Source organism: Talaromyces proteolyticus (assembly GCF_021365285.1).
Source record: "Talaromyces proteolyticus strain PMI_201 chromosome Unknown BGW36scaffold_1, whole genome shotgun sequence".
NCBI classification, from domain to species: Eukaryota; Fungi; Ascomycota; class Eurotiomycetes; order Eurotiales; family Trichocomaceae; genus Talaromyces; species Talaromyces proteolyticus.
In genome coordinates, this window is record NW_025764277.1 from 1299116 (window position 1) to 1320712 (window position 21597).

At 46.8% G+C, this 21597-nt stretch overlaps 6 protein-coding genes across 6 annotated transcripts; 3 read left to right on the top strand and 3 right to left on the bottom strand.

The window, feature by feature from the left end:
* Positions 1-47: 47 nt before the first annotated feature.
* BGW36DRAFT_366870 (dynein heavy chain) lies at positions 48-11782 on the top strand (the record flags this gene model as incomplete). The annotated part of the gene is made up of 1 exon (XM_046214795.1): positions 48-11782. A coding segment is annotated over exon 1 (11730 nt), but the record flags the coding sequence as incomplete, so codon positions are not given.
* Positions 11783-13692: 1910 nt separating this feature from the next.
* BGW36DRAFT_285046 (uncharacterized protein) lies at positions 13693-14961 on the top strand (the record flags this gene model as incomplete). Its single annotated transcript, XM_046210286.1, has 2 exons — positions 13693-13747; positions 13916-14961. The coding sequence occupies 2 exons, from the start codon at positions 13693-13695 to the stop codon at positions 14959-14961; spliced, it is 1101 nt and encodes a 366-aa protein (XP_046077744.1).
* A 219-nt stretch (positions 14962-15180) lies between these two features.
* On the bottom strand, positions 15181-16455 carry BGW36DRAFT_7848 (uncharacterized protein). The gene is made up of 8 exons (XM_046222588.1): positions 16094-16455; positions 16003-16034; positions 15907-15922; positions 15734-15821; positions 15608-15667; positions 15493-15510; positions 15409-15429; positions 15181-15313 (listed from the first exon to the last, which is right to left on the bottom strand). Exons 1-8 carry the CDS (start codon positions 16228-16230, stop codon positions 15278-15280), a joined length of 408 nt encoding a protein of 135 aa, XP_046077745.1. The 5' UTR covers positions 16231-16455; the 3' UTR covers positions 15181-15277.
* A 225-nt stretch (positions 16456-16680) lies between these two features.
* On the bottom strand, positions 16681-18053 carry BGW36DRAFT_286326 (putative oxidative stress protein Svf1; the record flags this gene model as incomplete). The annotated part of the gene is made up of 5 exons (XM_046210403.1): positions 16681-16779; positions 16834-17207; positions 17261-17685; positions 17753-17968; positions 18034-18053. 5 exons carry the CDS (start codon positions 18051-18053, stop codon positions 16681-16683), a joined length of 1134 nt encoding a protein of 377 aa, XP_046077746.1.
* Positions 18054-18327: 274 nt separating this feature from the next.
* BGW36DRAFT_366922 (uncharacterized protein) lies at positions 18328-19675 on the bottom strand. Its single transcript, XM_046214796.1, has 2 exons — positions 18986-19675; positions 18328-18925 (listed from the first exon to the last, which is right to left on the bottom strand). Exons 1-2 carry the CDS (start codon positions 19223-19225, stop codon positions 18572-18574), a joined length of 594 nt encoding a protein of 197 aa, XP_046077747.1. The 5' UTR covers positions 19226-19675; the 3' UTR covers positions 18328-18571.
* A 259-nt stretch (positions 19676-19934) lies between these two features.
* On the top strand, positions 19935-20452 carry BGW36DRAFT_353550 (putative mitochondrial 54S ribosomal protein YmL19; the record flags this gene model as incomplete). The annotated part of the gene is made up of 2 exons (XM_046213445.1): positions 19935-20063; positions 20120-20452. The coding sequence occupies 2 exons, from the start codon at positions 19935-19937 to the stop codon at positions 20450-20452; spliced, it is 462 nt and encodes a 153-aa protein (XP_046077748.1).
* Positions 20453-21597: the final 1145 nt, after the last annotated feature.

The following is a 21597-nucleotide window of genomic DNA, read 5'->3' on the forward strand; positions in this document are numbered from 1 at the left end:
TATTCAAAATAATGTGAACGGCTGGATTAAGTCTATTCAAACTATCACAAAAATGTCTCGGGATGCAGACAGTGGTTCTGCGAACCAAGAAATTAACTTTTGGTTATCCATGGAAACAGCGTTGGAAGGCATCGAAAAGCAACTTCGTGGTGACGGAGTCCAGCTGACCATGGAAATTCTTCGGCACGCTAAACGTTACCAAGCGACACTGAGTTTCGTTGCAGATACTGGACTCCGAGAGGCAATGGATACAGTTCAGAAATACAATCAGCTGATGCGGGACTTTCCATTAGACGAATTATTGTCGGCAACAACTCTCCAGAAAGTTCAAGAGTCTCTCGGATTAATTTTCAACCATCTCAATAGGAAACTCAAGATATCTCCGTACCCTATCAAGAGGGCTTTGGCTCTGGTGGAGGCTATATCTGGCGACTTAGACTCACAAATCCATGCCCTGCTTCATGGACGAACGATCATGCATCTTGATTACCGAGAATTCCGTTCATTGATGAAGACTTGCAGTGCGATTTGGCGAACCTGGGACGAAAACGTGAAAGAATTCACCAACGTTGGACGTGATGCTTCTCGCCGGCGAAATGAGAAATTCATCCCAATTAAGATTGTTCCCAGACACACAAAGACCCAAGAGCGCTTGAAATACATTAATACATTCCGCGTCAATCACGAGCAACTGCAGAGAACGATTGTTAATGTTCTGGGTCCGAAATCATCTATGAATGCGAATGGAGCCGACGGGGCAGTTATTGTTGAAGAAATTGGTGATGTGGACGCCGTGGAGGAGGTGACACAGGCATATGCCGCTTTGAAAGACGTCGACGTCCTCGATGTCTCTGAAGAAGGCACGCAGCTATGGATCCAGGCGGAGATATCCTACAACGAACGAACATCGCGTGTCGAGAACTCTATCATTGCCCGTTTACGAGACCGTCTTGCGACAGCTAAGAACGCAAACGAGATGTTCCGTGTTTTCTCCAAATTCAATGCTTTGCTTGTACGACCTAAAATTCGCGGTGCGATTGGTGAATACCAAACCACGCTCATTGACAATGTCAAACACGACATCTCTGCTCTGCATGAACGGTTCAAGCAACAATACGGTCATTCAGAAGCCCATGCTATGGCTCAACTGCGAGACCTACCTCCTGTCTCCGGCGCCATTGTTTGGGCACGTCAAATCGAACGACAGCTTAATGGCTATATGCGCAAAGTCGAGGATGTTCTTGGCGAGGATTGGCATTTGCACTCCGAAGGCCAAAAACTTCAGGCTGAGAGCAACTTATTTCGGAAAAAGCTGGATACTCGCCCGGTATTTGAGTCTTGGCTCCATGATGTTCAACGAAGACACATTACAATTTCGGGACGTCTATTTAATATCGTCCGAAACCGAGCTGCTGGAAATTCCTTAGAACTGACGGTCAACTTCGACGCACAGATTATTGCTCTTTTCAAGGAAGTGCGGAACTTGATCTGGTTGAACTTCCAGGTTCCTCATGCGGTCAGCAGTATATCAAAGGAAGCTAAACGTGTGTATCCATACGCTATCAGCCTTATGGAAACAGTTCGTACACTACTTCAGACAACTCGTACCATTTCTGCGATGACCGAGGTCGCAATCTTGTTGAGTGGCTATCAAAATGATGCTCAAGCTATGATCATCAAAGGCATTCCCCTACGCTGGGAGTCTTTCGTTCACTCTTATGAGCTTCACGTCAAACAATCTACGCTAACCAATGGTGCACTTGACCCAACGATTGCTGGAAGGGGCGAAAGCAAACACGTTCAATTTGTCCGCGAATTTGCAGTGTCAGCTTCAGTACTCCAGTCTAAAGCTGCAACTTTGGCTTCGATCAACGAGAATATCCAGAAGGCTATTCTAGAGCTTAAGACTTGTCCTTACGAATCAACAGTGTTCCGCCAACGCCTAGACTCGATCCAAATATCTGTCGATAAGCTAAACCTCGAAAACTATGTCAATCTCGGCTACTGGGTATCAAATTTGAACTTGAAAATTGAATCCATTTTGCGCGAGAGGCTCCACAAAGCAATCAGAGTCTGGATTTCTTCGTTCCAAGAATCGAAGAATGAACAATACTCTAAACGTGTGTCCAGCCAGGGAACACAAACAGTTGGCGATGGTTCTGAAGTTGATATTTACCGAATTGAATTTCCACAACTTGTTCATGAAGTCTCAATGAGGAATCAGGTCTTGCATCTTGATCCACCACTACAGTACGCACGCGCAAGCTGGTTTGCCCACCTCGGTCAATGGCTTGGTGTCATTTGCCATCTCGAGAAGATCAAGTCCTCACGCTACCAAATCTCGCTTGATGTGGAGAAGACCGAACTCTCTGAAACTTCGTTTGTCAACCTTCCTCAACACTGCTCTGATGAGCTAGCTGAAGTTTACGGGGCTGTGGAAGCTAGACTGGGAGAAATTTCGAACTATGTTGATAAATGGCTTCAATTTCAGTCTCTCTGGGATTTACAAGCTGACCAAGTCTACGACATACTCGGTGACGACCTCTCGCAATGGCTCCAACTACTTCAAGAAATTCGCAAAAGCCGTGCAACATTTGATACATCAGAAGTCAGTCGACCTTTTGGCAATATCACTATCGACTACGAGCAAGTGCAAACTAAAGTAAATGCCAAATATGACCAGTGGCAGCACGAGATTCTCCACAAATTCGGAACTAAACTTGGTGGTCGTATGAGGGAAGTTCACTCTGAAATTGCTGCCGCTCGTAGAGACTTGGAAGGGCAAACCCTGGAAGCTTCCTCCACGGCGCACGCCGTGTCATTCATCACAATTGTACAACAGTGCAAGCGCAAGGCAAAGGTTTGGGAACCGCAGGTGGACCTATTTAGACAAGGTCAGACAACTTTAGCACGTCAGCGATATCAATTTCCCACCGATTGGCTACACGTGGAAAATGTGGACGGAGAATGGACTGCATTGAATGAGTTGCTTATTAGAAAGGGCAAGATCGTCCAAGACCAGACAGAAGCTCTACGTGCCAAAATCACAGCTGAAGATAAGGTTATTGGCGACAAGATCAAAGACATCATTACTCAATGGAACGATGAAAAACCGGTATCTGGTACTATTCCTCCAGAAGAGGCCTCTCAAACATTAAGCTCATTCCAATCTCGACTTGAAAGTTTGCAGTCAGAGTTTGAGATGGTTTCAAAAGCCAAAGAAGCACTGGATCTTCCTTCCAGTGCAGAGTCATCATTGCCTGCAATATTAGAAGAAGTCCAGGACTTCATGTCTGTATGGGCTGCATTGTCAACGATCTGGAAGAGCTTGAATGATCTTCGTGAGATGTTATGGACCAGCGTCCAACCTAGGAAACTTCGACAATCTATCGACAATCTCATCAAGATGACAAAGGAGATGCCCAGCCGCATGCGCCAATATGCCGCTTTTGAACACATCCAAAATGTTCTGCGCCAGCTTCTGAAGATTAATCCCCTTCTGTCAGATCTCAAATCGGAGGCAATTAAAGAGAGACATTGGCAAAAGATTTTCAAGGCTTTGAAACCAGGGAAGCGGTTCTCACAAGTTGCCTTGACCCTCGGAGATGTCTGGGACCTACAGCCTGCTGCTAGTGAGAATGTCCTGCGAGATATTATTGCTCAGGCACAGGGCGAAATGGCTCTGGAGGAATTCCTTAAAATGGTTCGTGAGACTTGGCAAAATTATTCTTTGGACCTTGTCAACTATCAGAATAAATGTCGCCTGATCCGAGGCTTTGATGATCTCTTTGCGAAGTGCAGTGAAAATCTCAACTCCTTACAAGCTATGAGACATTCGCCATACTACAAAGAATTCGAGGAGGAAGCCTCGACATGGGAAGATAAGCTCAATAGGGTTCATGTTCTTTTCGATGTATGGATTGATGTCCAACGTCAATGGGTATACCTTGAAGGCGTTTTCACAGGAAATGCTGATATCAAGCACCTCCTTCCCCTGGAATCTGCTCGATTCCAAAACATCAACTCTGAATTTTTTGCGGTAATGAAAAAGGTCTATAAATCACCCTTTGTTCTCGACGTACTAGCCATTACTGGTGTTCAAAAATCTTTGGAGAGACTGGCAGAGCTGCTTAACAAGATCCAGAAAGCTCTTGGTGAATACCTTGAACGAGAACGTGTCTCATTCCCTCGTTTCTATTTCGTTGGTGATGAAGATCTCTTGGAGATTATTGGTAATAGCAATGATACACTTCGGGTCGCTAAGCATTTCAAGAAAATGTTTGCTGGTTTGTCTGGCCTCGTTATGGACGATGACAACAACATTGTTGGTTGCACATCGAAAGAAGGAGAAGAAGTCAGATTAAAACGCGAAGTAAATCTTATCAAAACACCGCGGATCAATGATTGGCTGTCAGCTTTGGATAATAATCTGAAAGTGACCCTTGCGGAGCTCCTAGCAGAGGCGGTTGAACAGTTTGAGACTATCTACAACACCAATGAAGTGGATCAAACAGCTTTCAACGACTACCTTGCCAACTACCCTGCTCAAATAGTTGTGCTTGCAAGTCAAGCTGTGTGGACCAATGCTGTTCAAAAGTCCCTTGAGAATGGCGGTAGTGATCTATCTTCATTGTATGATGCCGAAGTACGCATCCTTGAATTGCTTGCTGCCACTGTCCTTGGTGAGCTAGATGCTATCACGAGGAAGAAGTGTGAACATATGATTACGGAATTTGTTCACCAGCGAGATGTCATCTCAAAACTCATCAAATTCAACGCAACGACACCCACTCATTATATGTGGCTCCTTCAAATGCGCTATATGTATAAGAATGAGGGCGATTTCCTACAGCGTCTCTATGTGCACATGGCCAATGCCAAATTAGATTACGGCTTTGAATACTTGGGTGTCCCTGAACGACTTGTTCGCACACCTCTTACAGACCGTTGTTTCCTCACTTTGACGCAGGCTCTTTGCCAGAGATTGGGAGGTTCTCCATACGGACCTGCAGGCACTGGTAAGACGGAATCGGTCAAGGCACTGGGTCTGCAACTTGGTCGTTTCACCTTGGTGTTTTGCTGTGATGACACATTCGATTTCCAAGCCATGGGGCGAATTTTCTTGGGTATTTGCCAAGTTGGTGCTTGGGGATGTTTCGACGAGTTCAATCGTTTAGAAGAACGGATTCTCTCTGCGGTCTCACAACAAATCCAAAATATCCAGATTGGTCTTCGCAAGGGCAACGATGATGATACAACCCAAATCGAATTGGTCGGTCGACGCCTTCGAGTCAATCAAAATACAGGTATTTTCATTACGATGAACCCAGGCTACGCCGGACGATCCAACCTCCCCGACAATTTGAAAAAGCTTTTCCGAAGTGTCGCAATGTCAAAGCCAGACAAGGAGCTCATTGCCGAAGTCATGCTTTTCTCTCAAGGGTTCAAGCAAGCGAAGTCTCTTTCCAAACAGACCGTTCCTTTCTTCGATCACTGCTCAGGCAGGTTAACAAAGCAGGCTCATTACGACTTCGGTCTTCGTGCCTTGAAAAGTGTACTCGTCAGCTCTGGAGGATTGAAACGTGCACGTCTCGCAAATTCAGATGGTAACCTTGGTCCGGATGAGGTTGTTGAACCTCAGATCATTGTTCAAAGTCTGCGTGAAACTATTGCTCCCAAGCTTATCCGTGAAGACGTCGAAACAATGCTAGATATCCAGAGGGAAGATTTCCCAGGCGTTGAATATGTACCCGCCAATTACGAGAAACTCACACAAGCCATTCGCGACATTGCGAATGAGAATAATTATGTTGCTAGTGACACCTGGATTACCAAAACCCTCCAACTATACCAAATTCAAAGCATTCATCACGGTGTCATGATGGTTGGACGCTCAGGTTCTGGAAAATCGGCCTCATGGAAAGTACTACTTCAAGCCTTGCAGCGTGTTGAGGGCATTGAAGGCGTGTGTCATGTAATTGATTCTAAGGTAATGCCAAAGGAAGCGCTTTACGGTAATCTTGACAGCACAACGAGAGAGTGGACCGACGGTTTGTTCACTGGTATTTTGCGAAAAGTCGTTGACAACCTACGTGGAGAGGATTCTAAACGCCACTGGATTGTGTTTGATGGTGATGTTGACCCTGAATGGGTTGAAAATCTTAACAGTGTCCTGGATGATAACAAATTGTTGACGCTACCTAATGGTGAACGTCTTAATCTGCCTCCGAATGTCCGCATAATGTTCGAAGTGGAGACGTTGAAATATGCAACCTTAGCTACTGTCAGTCGTTGCGGTATGGTGTGGTTCAACGATGACACTGTAACTCCAGCAATGATGGTTACAAACTACGTCGAATCACTAAAGACCAAGACCTTTGACGATCTTGACGATGATACTGTACCCGCAGGGCAAGCCTCCGCAAAGACACAAGCTGTCCAGGATACGATATCCGACATCCTTAAGCAATTCATGCAAAGCGACGAACTCATCTACAAGACCCTCGAAGAAGCTCGGTCATACGATCATATTATGGAGTACACGGAAATCCGCGCCTTAAACACTCTCTTCAGCTTGCTGAACAAAGCATGCCGCAACGTGCTAGAATACAACATCCAACACATTGACTTTCCACTTGAAGCAGAACAAGTGGAGTCATACATATCTAAGAAGTTGCTTCTTGCACTAGTTTGGTCTCTGACTGGCGACTGTCCATTGGCCGATCGGAAACGGTTTGGGGAGTATCTCACCGCATCCTCCACAATTGATCCACCTCCACTCAGCGAATCCTCATCACTTATTGACTTTGATGTGTCTTTACCAAAGGCGGATTGGATCACTTGGCAATCCCAAGTACCATCAGTTGAGATCAATACTCATTCCATCACTCAAACCGATGTCATTATCCCAACTTTAGATACCGTTCGCCACGAAGACGTACTCTACTCGTGGCTTGCTGAGCACAAGCCTCTCTTACTATGTGGTCCACCCGGATCCGGTAAGACCATGACATTGTTTTCTGCCCTTCGAAAGTTACCAAACATGGAGGTTGTTGGTCTCAACTTCTCCAGCGCCACTACACCGGATCTCCTCATTAAGACTTTTGAACAATATTGTGAATATAGGAAAACGTTGAATGGTGTAGTAATGTCTCCGAACCAAATTGGACGCTGGCTGGTCATCTTCTGTGACGAGATCAACTTGCCAGCCCCTGATCGTTATGGTACGCAACGTGCAATCTCGTTCTTGAGACAATTGGTAGAACACAACGGTTTCTGGCGGACATCAGACAAGACATGGGTTACCCTGGACCGTATTCAATTCGTTGGTGCTTGTAACCCTCCCACCGATGCCGGACGTACCCCCATGGGAGAACGTTTCTTACGACACGCACCATTGATGATGGTCGACTATCCTGGAGAGCTTTCGCTGAATCAAATCTACGGAACATTCAACTCGGCTGTCCTCAAAATTATTCCCACATTGCGTGGATACGCGGATGCATTGACGAAAGCCATGGTGCAATTTTATTTGGAGTCACAGACAAGATTCACGCCAAAGATCCAACCTCATTATGTGTATTCGCCACGTGAATTGACAAGATGGGTACGTGGTGTTTACGAGGCTATCAAGCCATTGGAGAGCCTTTCCGTTGAGGGTCTGGTCCGAATTTGGGCCCACGAAGCCCTTCGTCTCTTCCAAGATCGTCTCGTTGCCGAAGAGGAACGCAAATGGACGGATGAATTAGTGCGACGTATTGCATTGGAGCATTTCCCAACGATTGATGAGGAACAAGCATTGAAAGGGCCGATCCTCTTTTCGAACTGGCTTTCGAAGAACTACGTACCAGTGGAACAGGAGCAACTGCGTGATTTCGTTAAAGCCCGACTTAAGACATTCTGTGAAGAGGAAGTGGATGTTCCATTGGTTCTCTTTAACGACGTTCTGGAACATGCGCTTCGTATCGATCGTGTATTCAGACAACCACAAGGTCATCTCATTCTCATCGGTGTCAGTGGAAGTGGAAAGACCACACTTTCAAGATTCGTAGCGTGGATGAATGGTTTGAAGATCTTCCAAATAAAGGTTCACGGAAAGTACTCCTCCGAAGATTTCGATGAGGACCTGAGAAACGTTTTGCGACGAGCTGGATGCAAAGGAGAAAAGATTTGCTTCATCATGGACGAATCTAATGTGCTTGATTCCGGATTCCTTGAGCGCATGAATACTTTACTTGCAAATGCAGAAGTTCCAGGTCTGTTTGAAGGAGACGAGTTTGCTTCTCTCATGACTGCCTGCAAAGAGGGTGCTCAACGCCAAGGATTACTTCTTGATTCTCAAGAGGAGTTGTATAAGTGGTTCACACAGCAGATTGTGAAGAATCTTCATGTTGTGTTTACTATGAATCCTCCCGAAGATGGACTGTCTTCTAAAGCTGCAACCAGTCCTGCTTTGTTCAATCGTTGTGTCCTTAACTGGTTCGGCGACTGGTCAGATCAAGCCCTGTTCCAAGTTGGTTCCGAGCTCACGCAATCTGTGGACCTTGACAAACCCAACTTTACTGCACCCGATAGTATTCCAGTGGCTTACCGTGACCTCCACCTTCCTGCTTCTCACCGTGAAGCTGTGGTCAACTCAATGGTTTACATCCATTACTCATTGCAGAAATTCAATCAGCGCCTCCAAAAGCAGCAGGGTAGAACGACATACTTGACTCCTCGTCACTACCTTGACTTTGTCGCACAATACGTCAAATTATTCAATGAGAAGCGAGAGGATCTCGAGGAGCAACAGCGGCACTTGAATGTTGGTCTAGAGAAACTCAGAGATACAGTAGACAAGGTCCGCGAACTGCGTGTTAGTCTTGCTGTAAAGAAGACCCAATTGGAGAAGAAAGACGCAGAGGCCAACGAGAAACTTCAACGAATGGTTGCAGATCAACGGGAAGCTGAACAACGCAAGTCCGCTTCACTTGAAATCCAGGCTGCTCTTGAAAAACAAGAACAGGAAGTTGCCACCCGAAAGGAAGTGGTGTTGAACGACCTGGCAAGAGCAGAGCCTGCAGTCTTGGAAGCCCAAAAGAGTGTCAGCAACATCAAGCGCCAACATCTTACTGAAGTTCGTTCTATGGGTAATCCTCCTGCAAGTGTACGGCTGGCTCTCGAAGCCGTTTGCACCTTGCTCGGCCATAAGGTCGACAGTTGGAAAACGATCCAAGGTATCATTCGTCGTGACGACTTTATTGCAAGTATTGTGAACTACGACAATGAGCGACAAATGACTCGCAACCACCGAGTGAAAATGAAGAATGAATTTTTGTCTAAGGATGATTTCACATATGAAAGGGTTAACCATGCCAGTAAAGCCTGTGGTCCTCTTGTCCAATGGGTTGAAGCGCAGGTCAATTACTCTGAGATCTTGGACCGTGTTGGCCCACTTCGTGATGAAGTTGAAAAGCTCGAGGAAACGGCACTTCAAACCAAAGCGGAAGCTCAAGCTATTGAAAACACGATCCAGAGTCTCGAAAGCAGTATCGCCACCTACAAGACCGAATATGCCGCCCTCATCAGTGAAACGCAAGCTATCAAGACTGAGATGAGCCGCGTGCAATTCAAGGTTGATCGAAGTGTTCGGCTATTGGACAGCCTGGCCTCAGAACGCGAGCGTTGGGAAGAAGGAAGCAAGTCGTTCGAAACTCAAATTAGCACACTTGTTGGCGATGTCCTCATTGCTGCGGCATTCCTTGCATATGCTGGTCTGTACGACCAACAGTTCCGCAAAGCGATGATTGATGACTGGGTCAATCAGCTGGCACAGTCCGGCATCACATTCAAGCCTCACAATCCTATCACAGAGTACCTCTCAAATGCAGATGAACGTTTGGCATGGCAAGGAAATTCGCTACCTGTCGATGACTTGTGTACAGAGAACGCCATCATCCTAAAACGATTCAACCGATATCCTCTGATTATTGATCCTTCGGGACGCATTACAGAATTTCTTCAGAAGGAAAGCCAAGAGAGGAAACTTACTGTTACTAGTTTCTTGGATGATTCATTCGTCAAGCAGCTGGAAAGCGCCTTGCGGTTTGGCAATCCAATCCTCATCCAAGATGCGGAGCACTTGGATCCTATTCTCAATCACGTTCTGAACAAGGAATACCAAAAGACTGGAGGGCGTGTTCTGATTCAACTAGGCAAGCAAGAAATCGATTTCTCGCCATCTTTCAGACTCTTTTTGTCTACAAGAGATCCATCTGCTACTTTCCCGCCCGATATCTGCAGTAGGACGACATTTGTCAATTTCACAGTGACGCAGAGCAGCTTGCAGACTCAGTCTCTCAACGAAGTCCTCAAGGTGGAACGTCCTGATGTTGATGAACGGCGCACGAATCTCATCAAATTACAAGGAGAGTTCAAGATTCACCTCCGTCAGCTAGAAAAACGACTATTACAAGCATTGAACGAGTCACGTGGTAATATTTTAGACGACGACAATGTTATTGAGACATTGGAGACGCTTAAGAAGGAGGCTGCTGAAATCACTAAGAAGATGTCGGAGACGGAAGGTGTCATGAGCGAAGTCGACAATATCACTCTCGAATACAATATTATTGCTCGAGCATGCAGTGCAGTATTCGCAGTGCTGGAACAGCTTCATCATATCAATCATTTCTATCAATTTTCGCTGCAGTATTTCGTGGACATATTCAATTCTGTTCTCCATGGAAACAAAAAGCTTGCTCAAGAGAAAGCTCACGCAGCAAGAGTCGACATCATCCTCCGTGATCTTTTCATTACAACGTATCAACGTACATCATTGGGCTTGCTACAGAAGGACCGTATAACGCTAGCCATGCTCCTTGCACAGGCCACACCTTACCAAATGGACAAGGGCATTATTGACACTATTCTTGATGAGAGTGTTGAAGGTGTTGATTTGTCGACGACTACGGAATCAAGAGACCAGGTGATTCAAAGGCTATCTAACATGTCACTATTCAAACCACATGTGTCGAATATTTCGGATGAAACTTGGAGAGCGTTCTTCACCGAAGAATTGGCGGAGAATTTCGTACCGCCTGTTTGGGAGGAAAACATTGAACCCCTCAATCAACAACTTCGCTCTCTTCTTCTGGTCAAGCTTTGCCGTATGGATCGGTTTGTCCCAGTTGCCGAGCGTTTCGTCGCAGCTGTTTTCGGTCGCGAGCTATATGAGGGCAGTAGCGATCTCAAGTATGTGGTTGAGCAAGTCACCGCTACGGCCCCGATTGCACTCAGCTCTAGCCCTGGATTTGACGCCAGTTACAAGGTTGATGGACTGGTTGAACGGATGCATGCTACTTGTGCCAATATTGCCATGGGTTCAAACGAAGGTGTCGAAAGTGCAGACAAAGCTATCAGCAACGCTGCAGCAGCAGGATCATGGGTGTTGGTGAAGAACGTTCATCTGGCTCCTTCTTGGCTCCAGAGTCTGGAAAAGCGGTTAGACTCTTTGAAGCCGCACAAGGAATTCCGACTCTTCTTGTCAATGGAGACTAGCCCCAAGATTCCAGTCAACCTTCTCCGAGCCTCCCGTGTTTTGATGTTTGAACAGCCAGCAGGGGTTCGAGCAAATATGAAGGACTCTCTCTCCTCGTTGTCACTACGTGCCAGTAAAGCTCCGGTCGAAAAGGCGCGCGTCTACGTGCTGCTTGCATTCTTGCATGCCGTTATTCAAGAACGGCTCCGCTACGCACCTAGTCTTGGTTGGAAGGGTTTCTGGGAATTCAATGATAGTGATGTAAGTTTCACCGTTAAAAGTTATTTTATTTCTTAGCTAACAGTCTATTTAGTATGAATGTTCTGCGTTCATCATCGACTCATGGATAGATTCTGTGGCACAGGGACGGTCTAACGTCGCACCGCAAAAGCTACCATGGGATATGATTACTACGCTTGTCACTGAAACTTACGGTGGTAAGATTGATGACAGCGGCGATTTCCAACAACTGGAGTCTCTGGTTACCAGTTTCCTCACGCCAGCAGCTTTCGAAGATGAGCACAAGCTCGTTTCAGGCGTTGAAAATGACGACTGCCTTGCACTTCCTGGTACAACTAGCATGCCTGAATTCACTGAATGGGTCGATCGTTTACCAGAGCGAGAGCCACCCACATACCTGGGGCTTCCAGCAAACGCCGAGAAGCTTCTGTTGGTTGGACACGGGAAGGCAATGATCTCCGATTTATCGCGAGTGACAACACTCCTAGACGAAGGCGAACAACTGATGGTGGAATCATAATCGTCTCAAGATTATTATTCGTTTATTTTTTTTTAAAGTTTTATTTGGTGTTTGGGGCAAGGTTAATACATGTTTGATATGGCTGCGATACCCTGATTAGAAAGATGGGGAGGGGAGATGGGTTGATTTGCATATAATTGGTTCTAGTGTATACCCATTCATACCTTCTTGCAGCGCTGCACATGCTTGTCCTTTTTTTCTCTCTTTTGTCTGTATCCATTACTTGTCCTGTTGATGTTCTCTCCTATCGTTTCTAGATGTCCATATTTCTTTTACGTGGAGCTGTGTTTGATGCATAGTGAATAATAGACACCGACGTATAGTCGTATACTGAATGACCGAGTAAGCGGGGATCCTGCTACACATCGATAATAACAATGAATTATGGATATCAGTCTATTGAATCTGGACGGTCTGGCGTAGATTGCGCACCACACGCGTTCAACAATCCAATAATGACGCTGCGAAAGAGTTGTTATCAATGCACCATCTGGCTTGGCGGGGTTCATGGTGGGCAATCCGGACGGTTCGAGAGCACGCGATAACGACAGAGAGCTTGGCGTCAGCGATGATCCAACAAGGCTGCCTGCACGCGATTGGGTTTCTGCCGGCCCTTGGGAGTTTCAGGAATGACGCCGCCAAAATAGGCCCGCAGGCACAGACCCTGCGATTTGCATGGGTTGCGCGATAAGCACAAAAGAGCACATATGAACTCACTCGTCAGACTCCCGTTTCTCCATCTTCTCTGTTTCTCTATTTTTGCCCTTCTTTCTTCGTTTGTCTTCGTGTTCCATATTGTTTTCTAGAAATACTCGCATATAAATAGCTGCTACAGCCTTTTGTTCGCGCTCTGAAGGATTGGGGGCCGTCGAGGATCTGGCGTCACTGGCTGTCGTCAAGCTGACGAGGCCCCTCTGGAGGATGGATAGCTGCATACCAATGAGCAGCGAACTTGTGACTCGGCAAGGCTTCTCGAGTGGAACCGCGAGCGCACGATTGCGAGAGGGTTGAGCTTGAGTGAGTAGGCAAGCTGTTGGGAAAACGGTTTCAGGCTGCGGCGGGCTCGAAACCCCAAACTGCCGCCTAAACCGCGCTGGGCCACTTCAAACACGCCGGGGCGGCTTCGAGGCCCCCAGACAAAAGACGCACCAAAGACCGCACCCAACAGGGCCAAGACATGCCCCCCGGCTCCCCCACCCGGCGGTTGTCGCAGGCCCCAAACCCGCCTACTGCTAGCTCCCGAGGCGCCTTCCCCGCTGGGTTCGGCTCCTTCCTACAAAAACTGCTCGCCTGCCCAGCCCCGTCCATCCTGCTAGGTATGCCGTTTCCTACCTTCTTCCTTACTCTTACTCTCTTTCTCTTTCTCTTTCTCTTTTCTCCTCTCCATGCCTATCTGTTCTTGTTCGCACCCATGAGCTGGAAATCAACTCTCCCCAGTCCGGTCCCTCTCTATACTTGTCTTGACTGTAAGTGCCGCTTGGGCTTGGCGAATCTTGCAGAACACTTTTTCTGCACCTCATTATTTTTAATTGTGCGCTTTCTTGGCCCTTTTCTATGCCTGTGCTATGAGAGTCGCTGCTGGTCTGTTTTCATTATCAATTGAGCGAGACACTAATGTCTACATCTACATGTAGCCTTCCTTTCCTCCTTACGTACCAACCTCCAGATCTCCAATTTTGAAGACAGCCATGTTACAACCTTTGCTGGAGCTTTGCACCCCACTCTGGACACCTATGACTTGCCCAAATCGCCCTACCTAAACGACCTGGCATTCTCGTCAGGATTTGCAGATGATCTCGAGGACCCCCCATCCCCAACCTCTACTTCTACCTCGACCATCTCAACCCCACAATCAGTTTTCGCCCCAGCAACATGGACCTATCAGGCCTCTACCAATGACGATCAATCCGAGGCTCTCAAACTCATTGCTGACAGCATTGTGGAGCAGCGCTCCATTGCTATACGCGGCATACTCCTCCACCCAGCAGTACTGGCCATGGCTTCTCTTCTGACTCTGCTCTTACTGCGCAGTGCGTATCACGAGCCTCATAAGAATGGTCCAGTTGCGGGAATAATAGGCACTTTTGCTGTCATGGTAGCGTTGATTGCTATCCACCATACTACCAAAGCCTACTTAACATGGGCATCCGCGGTCGAAGACCCAGCTTGGCTCCAGGACGGACTGTACCGGCGGAGTCAATACAATAATGGATCCGCAGGCGGATCAAAACAGCATATCCATCACGGCTCGATACCGGCTGAAGATGAAATCATAATAGCCACACACCAGGGGAGTATTGTTGGTGTCCTAGTTCTCCGCACCGCTCGCACAAATGCGCTCTCGTCAGGCGCACCCAGTGCCAACGGGATGCGTGCTTTGCGGCATCGACACTCTAACAGCTCATCCTCTGGTCGGCTGACAGGTGTGATTCGCGCGTGGACCGTCCACCCGTCTCACCGTCATCGTGGATTCGGTTCGAGTCTACTCGAGTCGGCTGTATCCATCTGTCGTCTTCGGAGACTCGACGGACCAATTTTCGCAGATGAGCATCTGCACAGCGCCCATATCCCAGGCCTGCGGTTATTACCCTGGCCATTCAACCGTATCTTTGAGAGACGCGAAGAACAGGCCAAGGAGTCTTTGAAAGCAGCGATTGAAGGGAAGGAGAGGAAGAGATAATGATATGACGATGCAGGCGTTCGCTTTGTCGACTTTGATACCCATTGCTTACTTACTACAGACTGGCAGGCTAGATTGATTTATTTGTTTGGGATATACCTCGTTCTGGTTTCCTATATATTTAGGTTACATGTATTTTTGGTGTGATCTTGGGATATAGTTTCTTAATGACATTACGATATACTATTAGTACTTATATGAATGAAACACCATGAAATTTAGATAAATCTTCCACTATTCCACTGGTAAACAACAAAAGCATTTCACCAGATCCTCTCCCCAACCAAGAATCCAGCAGGCTACGCAATAAAACATATCAGTTCGGAGCAAATCCGTAAACCGGAATACCCATCTATCAACCAAAGCCAATAAATTAGTGATCTATGCACCCGTTTCATACCAAAGCAAGGGGGTAAAGAGACGGAAGCGAAGGAGGGTTATGCTCACTTGATTCAGAACAAAAACAACCTATCAACTCGCGCATTAGCGATACACAATGATGGATGAGACTGGATGAGGCTTGGTACTTACATCTCGCGTAGTGACAGTCTATATTATAGTATCAATCATTAGCATTTGGTCAATCCAACCACAATAGCGACTTATGGGATAGGACATGGAGTGGAGTGGTCAAAATGCAGCGTACCTTGCGCTCATAGCGCGGGGTCGAGGATGATTCAAGGACGAAGACAAGCCGTTGGATAATCTAGACATATTATAAGCCTGATATTGATACAGTGTAATATGCTTAAAGAAACAGTGCGATACATACATCCGCTAGACGCTGTCGGGTCACTTTACGGATTTCATCGTATATCAACCCAGAAATGCGAACAACACCACCACGGCGAGCAAGACGGCTGTAAAAATAACTGAGGGTTGGTCTTTGGAATAATGCTTCGATGTGATATTCAAACTTCCCTCACTAGGCAAGAGAAAACGTACCGGATGGCAGGCTTGGCTGGATAGAGGAACCGAGGTTAGACGATGAACGACAATACAAAGATGGTTATCTGGATATCTAGTCTTTCGTGTACGTACTAATGCCCTTTATAGACTCGCGTAATACCTTCCTGGAATGTGGGAATTAGTGATTAGAAAGATACCGATCAAGATAGGAGCTGCAACGTACCGCCGACGGTGAGCGAGTCCATACACACCCAACCCTTGAGATCTGTGGGCGACGGGCATGTTGAATAGTGGTGATTTTTTCGAGTGTGATGCGAGGCAGGAATGATTATTGCTGGCTATTTTAGGTGTATAGGCCATGAATGCTGGAGATGTTTGATTGTGTGGTGTTGAGAAGAGATGTCTACAGACTCTGCCAGCAAACGGACCGACTTTATCAAACTCTTCAAACCCCTAGCTAGGGCCAGGAAATGGTGGCTGGGAGTGACGTTTACATTCATTGACGACCAGACGTAAAGGGGGAATGGGGCTGGCACACTGGACAAGTAGAGCCAAGTCATCCGCAGAGCACGCACCGACAAGGTGGGATAAAGGTGACAAATATGTGTCGAAAGTATTAGTCAGTGTATTGCTAGTTGTGTAGTAACTTAAATGTATCCAGGTTCTCCTGACCAGACCAGAACACCACCAGAATGATCATATATTGAACTTTGCCAGCACCATGAAGAGTCTTGAACAAGAATCAACAGCAACCTTTATCATAAGCAAAAGAAAGCACGCTAATATTTCTTATAGTAGTACACTTATCGCTCACGAGATAAATGTAGCCTCGCAGAACAATGTTCCTTCCTCCGCATGCTCAGTATCGCCTACCTTAACCTTCAGGGTGGGGTTGTTTTGAGGGTAGTACTGTTCACGTCGGTAAGCCCAGTAAACAATTAGATCTAATACGATATCACATACCTGATAGATATACGGCTTGGTCCCAGCAACGCTGCCCACAATAGATTTCACAAAGCCGGGAACTTCAGCCATGACATCTATACGATCGAGTCTTTTAAGAGGGCCTTCTACTTCGGCATGGAAGATGTCCTCGTCCTTGGTCTTCCCATCCCATGTAAACCTGATAGCCTTGGGCTCAGGCCAATCATTCTCTGAATCGGTGCCTATCTCTAGGTGTTGTGCGGAGTTGCTTGTTCCAGCATAAAGAATCTCCCCGTCCTTCAACACACCGCCCACATTCACCACCGTTGAGCCATATGATGGAGGGGTGGTGTACTCCATTAGGAAGGCAGAATATGTTGGTGTTTGGAAATTGACAAAGTTCCACCTCGCAGCTAACGCTTATGTCAGTTTCTCATGTAACCCAGTGTCTATGGTGGCGACCTACCAGCATGATGGGGCTTCATTCCCTGAAGCGCATAAGCGAAGAATCCTCTACCCTTCAAGTCATATGTCTTCTCCTTGGTGGTAATTGTACCTTCGACGGAACAACGGGGCCAGAATGCGTGTCGCATCGAGCCCCAGGGCTTGGAAGGATCGGTACCAAAGTAAGAGGTGCCATTGTTGCCAACAGCCACGCCTGGGGTTTGTCGGGTAAAGGTGAGATTCACAAGACTGGCTTCATTGACCGCCGACTTGATGGTATACGCAGTGCCATCTTCATTCAGGGTCATTGCAAGGTTGTCTGCTCCAAACGAATACATGTCGGGATCAAACAGATGATTCGACAGTGTATTCGAATGCCAGAGATGAGGCGTACTGCTGTCGAACGAGAAGATTTTCGTGTTGAATTGACAGGTTGTGTGTAGGCCACTTTGAGAAGACAGTGGTTATTAGCTAGACCTGACGATCTCTTTCATCCGGCAGAGTAACTCCTTACGCTATGTTGTTGTAAATAAGCTGAACCATGGCCAAGGCACCGTTGTCGGCCATCACATAGAAGGTCTGGGTCTCGACCGAGGTATACTGAGGTGCTACCCATTTCAAATCTTCCTTCTTCAACTCTGTATAAGGGGTGGACTCTGCCTGTTTGGCAACCGACTGGATAGCCTCCGGGCCATAGATTGGTTCTTCAGTCCCTACAACGTTGGCCAGACTGGAGAGCTTTCATCAGTTAAATGCATTGCTAGGGAATAGTCGGCTCAATAAGCAGGCCCATACGTTTGCTTGAACCAGTTCATGATTGATAGTTCTGGGATAATATTGGCCAGCTATTCTTTAGTGGACGATTTATGGTTAGCGAGGGGAATAAAGCAAACGTTGTGGGATTAGGAGAAGCTTACCTTATCTGTTGTTGATTTTGACTTGGGTCAAAACATGTGACTAACAAGGGGACATGAGATGAGCCTGATATGTCGATGGACTAAAAGAGAGCCGCTGCCGTCTGTTGCTGTTGTTGTTATTTCAGACGAGACTCGGCCGCTGCTTTCAACATCTGCTGTTGCTGTGATGGCTGATGACGTCGCGAGTGGCTGGATGCGGTTTAGCGCCAGTCTCGTCTCTGTTGACGGATTATACGACTTTGATCATGCTTATTATTTCTACAGAAACAGTTACAGTTGATTACCAGGATCAGGAAGACACGATTAATGTTAGTACAACCTCAAAAAATTTAAGTGTGCGAGTTTTCATTGGTATGTGCTATTTGCTCGCTTTGTGCCCCGAAATCAATTGAAATCGACGCTTCCACTAGGGTCATCTACAATGCTTCAAAGCGCTTCGCCAGTTCTACAAGTATATCAGCTAGCTTCTCCGGCGCTGCAAGCTGCGGACTATGGCCCGTTTCAATGTCCCTGGTAATCCACTCCTGTCCGGTAGCCTGCAGCATCATAGACTGTGCTTCGTAAGGAACAGCACGGTCATTGACAGTCTTGATATAAGCGAGACGGCCGTTGAAAGCCTCTGTATCCCAACTAGCAGCCGGACAGGGACTCGTGAATGATGTCTTCCCTCGGCTGACACAAGAAAGGACTGCCGAATCTGCTAGTTCTGACGGTAGGTCAATAAACAATGGCGGTTTCGGATCGTCGCATCTCAAGAGATTCTCTGCTTCCTGTAGCTGTCAGTCATGCTCAGATCTGTCGACGGACAAAACGAGAAAATGGAATAATACATCGACTCGAATGTGAGGTGGCATTTGCCCACCAAAGTTTGCGACAAGATCCAATCCATCCCCTCCTCTAGCCGTAACTGCATCAATGAGAATCTGGCCTAGGACGGAAGTTGACTTCCCTTGAGCGACCCGATCAGCTTTTCCAAGACCTCGAGCAGCAGCACTCGCTGGGATGCCGCTAAAAGAATGACTGATTAGGATCACGTCGTGCTTCTCGATATCGAGTATCGGAAGAAGCATACGGGAACGCACATATTCTGCGTCGTCCGTAGCAGTGACAGGTTCGGTAGCGCCAACGCTTGGTAAGAGCGCACTGAAGGCACCATGGCCTTTGCTTTGAATGAGATGTAGTAGATAACCGCAGGGCTGCCGGACTTTGTGAGGCGCCAGGCACGAGGACGAATACTGGGCAAGATGAGGGGCTCATTGTTGCAGTTGCAGCGATTATGATCCACTTCTAGAGAAGTAGAACATTGCGTTCTTATCAGTTCAGCTTTGGAGGGGGTTATCTTTCCTTTATGATAGGGCATTAAGGATGTTGTTGGTTGGTTCAAGGGTTGATTGGTCAATACATATTCAGCTTCGAGTTCAATTGACGCTTAAAATACTTGATAGTGACCGTAGTAGGCAGCTTTCCTCTACCATTTTTAGTTACCTTTATGCCGTGGCCAATGACAATCTTGAATGGGTCTTGAATAAATCTTGAGTGAAGATTTGAGATATCACGTGACACTATTTTCATCTCCACACGGAAAATTGCGGCGCCGGTTCCGACCTACATGTCTGAAGAAAACTTGCCGTTAAGGAGGTAGAAGACGCTGCTAGTAGCTTCACGAAGCTGCAATTGCAAGCAAGAGGCCAATTATCTGTGTTGCTCGCCTATTCAGGTCTCTATTTGAATACCGTCAATTTCCTGCCGCGCTGAACCGGTGTCAAATCGCCATCCATCATGGCGCGGAAAGTTCTTGCCAAGGACCAGTTTGTCAAACTCATCGTTGGAGCTGGGCAGGCCAGTCCCAGTCCTCCAGTCGGTCCAGCATTAGGAAGCAAAGGTGTGAAGAGTATGGACTTTTGCAAGGTAGGCACCCGCTCCGCATAAACCTGTAACCTATACTAACAAAGCTCTGAACGCAGGAATTCAACGCGAGAACCGCCCATATCCAAACAGGTACTCCTATTCCTGCTTATATCACCATCCGTCCCGATCGCTCGTTTATGTTCGAGCTCCGCACGCCAACAACGTCATGGCTGCTGCTCCAAGCATCTGGCATTGAACCTCGGAAAGGCCGTGTACGTGGCGCGCAGAACCCTGGCTCAGAAACCATCGGCGCTGTGTCGCTGAAGCATGTGTATGAAATCGCAAAGATCAAACAGTCGGAATTGCGACTGTCGGGTCTGAAGTTAGATGGACTGTGCAAGAGTATTATTGCCCAGGCCAAGTCCATTGGCTTGAAAGTTGTGCCATGACCGATTACCCCTGTTTGTCGACATTCTACATCGCATCTTTTTCGTCATTGCACCGGCGTTTGGAGGCCCACGGCTATTTGCTGTTTTTTTCTGCTCAATCACTGTACAACAATCCTCATTCATATATAGATCTTGTGACCATAAATGATCAACTGCTCCGCACAAATACATTGTACTGAATAATAATATTATTATTGTCTTCATAGAGACGCCTAGCGGGTTCAAGCAAAGGAAATCAAATATATGACAGTTCAGAACCTAGCTGAAGAATATGCCGCTGACGTGTCAGACGAAGATTCCAGTTGCAGTCATCGGTATTGTTTTTATGGAATGCTCAGGAGCCTTCTGCACTTACTTCTTCAGTGGTTGTGAAGTTACTACATACATGTACATATAGAGGATGTGCCGGCGATATATTCTGATTATCAGTAGGAGCGTTATCATTATATATTATCGGACTTGCACAATTTCTTTTGGGCTTATTGTGGGTTCTCCTGCTACTGGGATAATATCTGTCTTCTCCACGCAATATGGACTCTAATCATTGCGTTCAGCTAATGACATATATATAAAATTTGATATACGTCCATTTAGGGGCATAAGAGAGAGTCTATGGTATATGTATTTAGGGAGGAATTCAGAAATCTTCAAGAAACAGAAGACTATCCACTAGGGGATAGGCTCAGTCCTACATAGACCGAGCCGCTTGAAGCTTTATCAAAATCCACGGAGATCTCCAACAAGAAATAATTATACGCACTGATACCTTATAACAATCTATTTTGTTTTGCTCATATGAGTGCGTCCTTAAGTATATTTATTGGCTGTGGTTCATCAATTTTCGTGACAACAGTCATAGGCAGTCCCATGGCAGCATGGCAACAAGGCAGCAAGGCAGCAAGGTAGATGCCGCATTGCCTAGGCTGGGGCGCTTAACGGCTGCCTTGGAAAAGTGGCAGCCAATGACAGCGTGCGGTTCCGGCACGGCACGTGCAACCGCCGCGACCATCCGGATGACGGCGTTATTCCTCTTGGTAGTCTGGAATGATTGTGCAAATCGGAAATATAATATCTATACAGATATATGCACACGCTTGCAGTTCTCTGTCCCATACTAGCCAAACAACTAAGAAACACTGCATCGT